Source organism: Sinocyclocheilus grahami, unplaced genomic scaffold (genome assembly GCF_001515645.1).
Source record: "Sinocyclocheilus grahami isolate Dianchi unplaced genomic scaffold, SAMN03320097.WGS_v1.1 scaffold387.1, whole genome shotgun sequence".
Taxonomy (NCBI): Eukaryota; Metazoa; Chordata; class Actinopteri; order Cypriniformes; family Cyprinidae; genus Sinocyclocheilus; species Sinocyclocheilus grahami.
The window spans coordinates 822131-831487 of record NW_015505566.1 but is presented as its reverse complement, the minus strand read 5'-3'; the positions used below and the strand labels follow the sequence as shown (position 1 = coordinate 831487).

General features: G+C 35.0%; 1 protein-coding gene across 2 annotated transcripts in view; it reads left to right on the top strand.

Moving 5' to 3' along the window:
- Positions 1-7685, top strand: part of LOC107550096 (neurocalcin-delta B) — a 15209-nt gene extending 7524 nt beyond the window's left edge. For both annotated transcript variants that reach the window (XM_016231322.1, XM_016231323.1), the window contains exons 2-4: positions 3462-3858; positions 6141-6246; positions 7198-7685. In XM_016231322.1, the coding sequence (XP_016086808.1) occupies positions 3481-3858; positions 6141-6246; positions 7198-7292 (579 nt within the window). In that variant the 5' untranslated portion in view covers positions 3462-3480 and the 3' untranslated portion in view covers positions 7293-7685. The remainder of the gene's footprint in view (positions 1-3461; positions 3859-6140; positions 6247-7197) is intronic.
- The last annotated feature ends 1672 nt before the right edge of the window (positions 7686-9357 follow it).

Genomic DNA, 9357 nt, shown 5'->3' with positions numbered 1-9357 from the left:
TGGTTGCTTGTTTGTTTGTTTCTTTGTCTGTTTGGTTGGTTGGTTGGTTGCTTGTTTGTTTGTTTGGTTGGTTGGTTGGTTGTTTGGTTGGTTGGTTGGTTGCTTGTTTGTTTGTTTCTTTGTCTGTTTGGTTGGTTGGTTGCTTGTTTGTTTGTTTGGTTGGTTGTTTGGTTGGTTGGTTGGTTGGTTGGTTGGTTGCTTGTTTGTTTGTTTGTTTGTTTGTTTGTTTATGTTTATTTATTTATTCATTCATTCATTCATTCATTCAGTGCTAAAAAAATAAAAACATTTAAAAAGTTTTTTTTTGTCTTGTCCAGTAAATAGCTAAGCATCCTTTAAACTACTGCATAGTGTATTATGTCATATTTTCAGATAGTATATCATTAAATTGTTTTTATATATATATATATATTTTGTGTGTGTGTGTGTGAAGGCGCTGGTTTGTAGAGAGGGGATACAGTGGCCAGCAGGGGTTCAGTTCAGATGAGGATGAGCACTGGGTTTGTTTAGGCCTCGAAGGATCATGGGAGAATACAGTATTTGTTCAGAGAACACTTCTAGATGTTCAAAATAAATTGTCTAATGGGGCATCCATGTTTACACAGAAAAAAATAGATGGTAAACACAGAGGGCATTTTAGAGAAACATCTTTGACAAAGTTGATATATAAATTAAATAAAAACATTAATTAGAAAAATAGCATTAACTATTGAACTAGCATTGACAAAGCAACATCTGAGCAATACAGTTTTCTTCTTGGCCACATAATTCAATATTTAAAGTTTTATTCAAACATATACTACTGTACACTACTTTTTTGAAAGAAGTCTATTATGCACAGCAAGGGTGTATTTATTTGACCAAAAATTCTATAAAACAGTAATATTGTGCAATATTATTATAATTTAAAAGATTTAAAAATAACTTTTTTCTGTGTGAATATATTATAAAATGTAATTTATTCCTGTGATCAAAGTTGAATTTTCAGCATCATTCCTCCAGTCTTCAGTGTCACATGATCCTCCAGAAATCATTCTGATATGCTGATTTGCTGATGAAGAAACATTTCTGATTCTTGTCAATGTTGATTACAGTTGTGCTGCTTAACATTATTGTGTTAATATTAATATTATTGTTATTGTTAATATTAATATTATTGTGTTAATATTTTTTTATATATTTTTAGGTATAAAAAGTTCAAAAGAACAGCATTTATTTGAAATAAAAATGATTTTATAAATAAGACATTATAAGGCATTATAAATGTCTTTATTGTTACTTTTGATCTAGTAAATACTTCTTTGCTGAATAAAAAATAAAAATAAACTTTACTGGCCCCACATTTAACATTTAAACAGCAATTCTAATTTAATCAAGTAAGGGGCCAGATTTTAATCATGTAAGTGGCCAAACAAAATGAATATCAAGCTAATGTTGTTATGTTTAGTTACATTTAACTATTTTCTTAAATAAATTTCCTAAAGTGGAAAGAGCACTTACTGACTGGTATGATTAGTATCTTCAAAAGCAGTTGGTTGACATTCATTCATTTACTTAATTAATTTCCCCATCAATTTGGTTTCACCCTTTATGACTGATGGTTTCCTACAAGCACATATACTGTAAGTGAGAGAGAAACAGATGTGGCAAAAACAACAGAAACGGAATGATTTTTTAAATATTTGACTATTTTTCTCTTTGTTAGAATTTGACTCTTTTCACATCATTTTGTTAAAGAAGACATAAATAAACACACTATATATATAGCGTGGAGCTGGATGGACACATGCGCTACGTGAGGAGCAGTGAAAGGCAAACTGATGGACTGCTTCCTGTTTACAAGAGGAGGTTCAGTTTCTCCATCTCCCCAATCTGATTTATTTGTCCCCCATCACTCTCATCTCAGTGGACATGGATGAGAATAAAGAGTCATTGTACACAACATTTGTGTCTCGCATATAAAAATTACTTTTATTATGAATAATGCAATTTTTATGTGTTAATATAGACACTGTTCTGAACACAACTACAAAAAAAATATTTTCTTTCTTTTCTTTTTTTACGTCATTGAGGGTTTCCTTGCTGTATTAAAACCAACCATGAAAAAACACCCATTTTATAGAATTACGCTAATATATGCTCTCAAGATCATATGTGTGTAGGACTGCAGACACGTGGGGTTTTATGAGAGATTTGCACCAGGAAATGATTCGGGTGCAGCTGCACACACACACACACACACACACACCAGCAGATGAGAGCATCACTGTGGTCTACCAATGGAAAGTTCAGTTGACAGATGGGAAAAGGAAGAGAAATTTTAGATGTGTGGCAGATATGTGTGCTTTGCATACATAATAGTATGTTCACAGCGAGGGACTCATCCCGTCAAGGTTTAGGCATTGCGTATGTTTACTGCAGAGCTCACGAGACTTAAAAGAAAATGCTATCTTTGTCTCCAAAAAATCCTTAGGAGGAATAGATGTGAAAAGTGTTGCTATAAAGTGACAGATTTACTTTGAGACTGTTTTCACTCAGAAAATGCAAGTACATTTTTACAAATAATTACAAAGAAATTCTGAAGAAGAAATTTTGAAAGACTGAAACAGTTATTTTCTTGTAAAATGCAAGTTTCAATATTTTATTTATTTATTTTTACAGTGTATAGAGCTATAAATTGTATGTGGATAGAATCAGATCAGGTCATTGATCTTAGAAATATTTGATGAGAAACATTTATTGAGATCTCTGACTTTTAATGTCAGACTTTGGTATCATGGCCAATCTGAGCGCAGTAAAGATTGCTGAAATCTCTTCTGAGTCTGAATGTTGAGATCTTGAGATCATGATAAAAGTCTGAGGAAGTGGAGATGTGAGGGAAAAGTGTCCATTTGCTTTCTATTTCATTTCACTGATGTCTAGGAGAAACAATTTAGATATTAAAGAGATCTCTTTTGCCATTTTCTTTCCTATTTACAGTGCTCCTAAACCAGGGGCCCGGAGCCCACTGGGGGGGCCTCGGCACGCAAGAGAGCTTCAAGATTAAAAATAAGACAAAATAAGTATAATAAGCTAAAACTAAAAATCAAGATAGTTCTTATTTCATTTCAGCACCTCAACACCCATTTTTCTTTTAAAAACCGGACTCATTTTAAAAGTGTGATTTCTAGACATGGACTTGCTTTTGCAAAATTGTTCTTGAGACTATTAAAAATGTTTTTGACACAAAGGTTCTTTCTGTTCACCAAAAGCTTATTTGGTAAACTCAAATACATTTTTGCAAAAAAAAAAATTTGTTTATTTCCTATGAATTCAGTTTCTGATCTTGCATTAAATGTGTGAACCCCAACCTATTTCATATTTGCTAACGGTGAGATAGAATTAGTGTATTATTTACTTAAGAGTTCCTTACCGCTAGAACTTAAAATAACAGTTCTTCTCTTCTTCTCCTTCGCCTCTAGTTGAAGCCACACCATCAGCATGGGAAAGCAGAACAGCAAGCTCCGTCCCGAGGTGATACAGGACCTGTTGGAAAACACAGACTTCACTGAGCATGAGATCCAGGAGTGGTACAAGGGCTTCCTGCGGGACTGTCCCAGCGGCGCGCTCAGCATGGAGGAATTCAAGAAGATCTACGGCAACTTCTTCCCCTATGGAGACGCGTCAAAGTTTGCGGAGCACGTCTTCAGAACCTTCGACGCCAATGGAGACGGAACAATAGATTTCAGAGAGTTTATTATCGCCCTGAGCGTCACGTCACGCGGCCGTTTGGACCAGAAGCTGAAGTGGGCCTTCAGTATGTACGATCTGGATGGCAACGGATACATAAGCAAGGCGGAGATGCTGGAGATCGTACAGGTGTGTGAGTGTGATTCTCTCGGTTGAAGCATTACAGATGTCTCCTGTCCTGACAAAGTTAGAAATCCTGTTTCCTCCATGATAAGGTACTTTTACATTGAGAAAAGTTTACAAAAAGAGCAAAGTCATTCATTTTCATAGAAAATTACGATGCTAAACCTAACAGTCAAACTTCAGTTCATTTCACTCAAACATAGTTCATTGCACTTAATAGAAAAAGTAATGTGAGCTCAATAGCTGATAATATTAAGCAGAACTCAAACTGAATGAGTTTTAGTTTCCAGTATGCTTTGCTTCAGAATCTGTAAGGAGAAGTAAATGTTGAGGTTAAATGCTATTTTATGTGTTTTTGCACAAGATTAAAGGAACACTCCACTATTTTTGAAAATAGTGAAAATAGCTCATTTTCCAACTCCCCTAGAGTTAAACAGTTAAGTTTTACTGTTTTCGAATCCATTCAGCCGATCTCCGGGTCTGGCGGTAGCACTTTTAGCTGTAGCTTAGCATAGATCATTGAATCTGATTAGACCGTTAGCATCTCGCTCAAAAATGACCAAAAAGTTTCTATATTTTTCCTATTTAAAACTTGACCCTTCTGTAGTTACATCGTGTACTAAGACCGACGGAAAATGAAAAGTTGCGATTTTCTAGGCCGATATGGCTAGGAACTATACTCTTATAAATAGGCTTGTTGGAAGTTACCTAGCTGGGAAATATTTTCAGGTGCTGCGTAATATCACTGCACCTGCTGCACCCATGATACGGCAGCAAAGTTCCTTGATTATTACGCCGGAATGAGAGTATAGTTCCTAGCCATATCGGCCTAGAAAATCGCAACTTTTCATTTTCCGTCGGTCTTAGTACACGATGTAACTACAGAAGAGTCAAGTTTTAAATAGGAAGAATATAGAAACTCTTTGGTCATTTTTGTAAGGGGAGATCTATTAGTGTTTATTGCCGTTATTAGGGGTGGGCAATATGGCAAAATATTGTACTTTACAAATACGCTTGAGTACATGTACAGTAAATGAACATACTTTCCAGAAGGCCAACAATTCACTAAAAATGTTTTTTTTATTGGTCTTATGAAGTATTCTAATTTGTTGAGATAGTGAATTGGTGGGTTTTTGTTAAATGTGAGCCAAAATCATCACAATTAAAAGAAGCAAAGACTTAAACTACTTCAGTCTGTGTGCATTGAATTTATTTAATACACGAGTGTCACAATTTGAGTTGAATTACTGAAATGACATTCTAATTTATTGAGATGCACCTGTACAAATAAAACAAGCAATGCTTGGTTTTTCAGGCACAGTAGGTGTATTTAGCAGTTGCAGTTGCACATATTTTTGTGACCTCTGAGCAATAAATGTAGTAAGCCTTTTTGGTTGAATTTGGACGAGTGCGGATCTCTTTCATCTCTATATTAGTGAATAATATGGCAAATCAGTAATATCAAACTGCCTCTAGGAAATGTCTGTTTTTTGACTGGTGCCTTATTACCTTGTTTTTTAGACCAGAAAAATTTGCAATTTTCAGTTACGCATGATGTTTTGCTTAATTAGGGAGATTTGAGTGCAGCGGGTACTTACTTTTTGCTCGTATTTAGGTAAATTTCACACTGTCGGAGCAATTGGTGACTTTCTAAGTCGACTTCCTAAGTGCACTCTTTGAATCTAAGAGCTGAGTGCAAGCAAATGGCTGTAATTTCCTTTTCAGTTCATTCAATTCTCTGGGAAAAGCAGTCGCTATGGTTACTTTGAAATTTATGAACTGACAGCTCCAATTCCAAATCAGTCCTCTAATTTTCTCTAATAAGATTTAATGTCTACTTAGACCTTAACAGCATCATAGCTGCACTCCCAAAAGAGAGCAAATTCTAATCCAGAATTCTCAAACCAAAAGCTAGAAAATTCTAAAGCAGCACTGCATGCATTATTGCATTACATTTCTCCAATAAAACAACCCAAGAATGCATTGCAACGAGTTCAGAATCATCCAAGATGACAGATGATTCCGTCATGGAAGACAAAACTTGATTATAAATATAGTTATGCTTGTTAGAGTACTGTGTTGTTAGCTTGGCGACATGCTAAAGACAAACTACTGAAATGAATTGTGAGCTGAATTTTTGTTTGCAAGGTCACTGCAACAGTGAGGAAGCTTAGTAGGCAACAGTAAACGACAAGGAAGCTTGTGAAATAGATTTTGTCTTGTTCTGTTTGAGTAGAATTTTACACTTAAGCTGATGTTGATTTTATCTTTGCTGTTGTCTTCCTCAGGCCATCTATAAGATGGTTTCTTCGGTGATGAAGATGCCAGAGGACGAGTCCACACCTGAGAAACGCACGGATAAGATCTTCCGCCAGATGGACACAAATCGTGATGGTGAGCTTCCTATCCACTTGAGAAAAAGAAGTGCACTTAAGTGTATTGAATGCACACTTGTAGTGTACTTAAAATCTTAAAAGTATATTTAAAAAAAATAATTTCACTGAAACAAAAGACCACTTAAGTGCACTTAAAGAGAGACACTTTCATGAGTGTTTCTAAACACACTTAAGTAGACTTTTAAGAAATGCACTTAGTAACACTGTCAAATAACTGTTTTACTTTAAAGTGCATTTAAACCCATTGTTTTAATAATCTGTTGTTGTGTTTAAAGAAGTACACTTGTTTTGATGCGTTGACTAACATACTAAAGCGCATGTGAAGCACTTGATTATCATTTTAACTGTAGTGTGTTATTCAATATAATTGCATTTGATGTTAATTTGTTGATGACATTACATTACACATTACAGGTGTTTAATTACATATATATATTTAAAATTCATGTCATGCATGTTTAGTAGAAATAGCATTAAACTATATTTTAGTTTATCATAAGTGCTTGTCAGTACATTCGACAGTACACAGATATGGCAGTATCATATTTCAAAGATAATAAAATTAATTATGAAATTACATATAAAGATGTACTTAAGTCCTACATAAGTGGGTAAAAACGCTCTAAAGGTCACTAATTGCATTTAATGTAAATTTAAACTATAATACATTTTAATTTAATTGTAAACATGCACTTAAGTGTCCAAAAACGTTACATTTACAAGTATATTATTTCTGCAATATGTATTCTTATTAAAAGTATGCTAAAGTGTACTTATATAGAAGTTTAAGCGGACTCACAGAAATCAGGCATTGGTAAAGATTTTTTGCATGTCACTTGTTGCTCAAAAAAATTAACTGCTTTAAATATGCTTTCGAATGGCTAACTGACCCAAGCTAATCAGCCAAATCCTGCTTATTTTTGACCTTTGACCCTGTGTTGTTCCGCAGGTAAACTGTCAATCGAAGAGTTTGTAGAGGGCGCAAAGAACGACCCATCCATCGTGAGACTGTTGCAGTGCGATCCCAGCAGTGCGGGACAGTGAATCAGCAGCGTCTCGCTACTGTCATAACCTCTCTTACACAAGTCTTTCTGTTCGCTCTCCTTCGAATATCAGCAGAGCATAGACTCCAAACCACATCCCGGTCTCAGTGTCTGTGGGTTTCCCACTGAACATCACGCATGGAAACATGCGACCATTCATTCAGAGATCATACACACTAAGAAGCTTGTGTTCATGTGTCTCTCTGGTTTTTCAGTTCCTCATATAAGGCTTTTTTGCCATTTAACATCACATCATGTTCCTGTTATAAACATTTGGTACTGAAGTAAACCCTTTCGAAAAGGGCTTTAAATATTAACAGACAGGGAGCTGAAGCAAACATTTCCAAGCATGCAAAATGCACCAGATAATGTAACACTTTGTCAAATTTTCTAAACACCAAAATATAATTTATTTAATAATTATTTTTTTAAGAATTTAATCAATTAATTTTACACATACAATGACAAATGTCATTTCTAGTGTTCCTAGTATTTCAGTTCCATTGAGCATAAACATCTATTTAAAAGAGAGTGACTTGTCATGTTTTTTTTTTACTTGATTTTGTTTTTTTTCAACGTTTATTGCATTATGATGATGTCAGAGCCTGTGATAGATTCTGAAGGGGCGGTTGGGGTCACATTTTGTCACGATGGTGCTCCTTTAATGAGCATCAGTATAACCTTTAAAACTAAATAATAATCATTCTTTAAAAAAATGATATTTTTTAAACATTAATACTCACGGCATAGGACTGACAATAACCAAAAAGTTGGAAAATACCATGAAACAAAGAAATATTTTCATAAGGACAGCAATAATAGTAATCTTGCAGCTTCAAAAGAGACATGAAAAAGTATTTCTACAAAAAAAAATTGTAGAAATAATTTATGGTTTAAAAATGTATCACAGCACAAAAAAACTAAAAGTGCTTTTCTATATCAAACTGCTGTTATTATTGAAATATGGCATTTTCTTTTGTTTCAAATCATCATTTGTACAGTAAAAGCATATGTTTGTAGGACTGTGACAATGAACAGCGAAGACCACATGTTACTATGCGCATGCACAACGGACCATGAACCCCTGCAGCATTTACTGCCAGACACCAGCAGACACATTCACTTCAGCTTTCCAGACACTTTCTACTCTATCCAGACCTCGATTCAGTCAATCTTCTTCCCACACCAGGGAGCTGTCAAAAAATACTACACATTAGCATGAGTGACTCACCCAAGTACTATTCAATTTGACTGAATCTTGGTCTTAGTATTCGGTTCAGGTCTTTATTTTTATATCCGGCTCAAATCATTTTGCACGTTCTACTGTGGGGTGTGCACCTCAGACTGAATGTATTCTCTGCATCTACTGGGGCATTCTGCACATTTCAGGATGAATATGTGTGTATGTGGTATGCATGTAATGCTTTTTGAGTTCTCGTGTGTTTATTCAGTCAGCACTTGTGAGCATGCAGTCGGTGACATGACAATTGGAGCGTAAAATATCAATGTGTAAGAATATTTATACACAACCTCAGGGTTAGAAGTGACTATGTTTTAAATGCAAGAGACAGTGTAAGTGGATGGCGTGTGCTTTTTGTGTATTGCAAATCTGTAGTCCATTGATCAATGCACAAACACTCGCTCACACGTAATCCACATCAGAGGCCACATGTATAGATATGGATAGCCATCAGAAACTCTCTGCGGTTTCATTTGCTGCAAAGCCGAGGTTGGGATGATCAAACTTTCTTCAGCCACATGCTGATCAGAACAGTTCATGAAGGAGCTTGAATTTAAAAAAAACTGTTTAAGCATCTGGCATTTCATTTCTAAAGCACACAAGACAGCAACATGTGGTCAAGTGCCAAACACAGATTAAATATATATATATATATATGGCAAAACAAACAGTGTTCTATCAGTGTAAGCTGTGCAACTAAATGTTTGTCATCCTTTTGTAGATTTTATATGGTAACCTGTACATTGTGTGTGTAGATATTATAAACGCAGGCGTCTTTTTTGGTTATATCATAAATAAAAGAAAAGAAAGAAAATGTCTCTTAAAG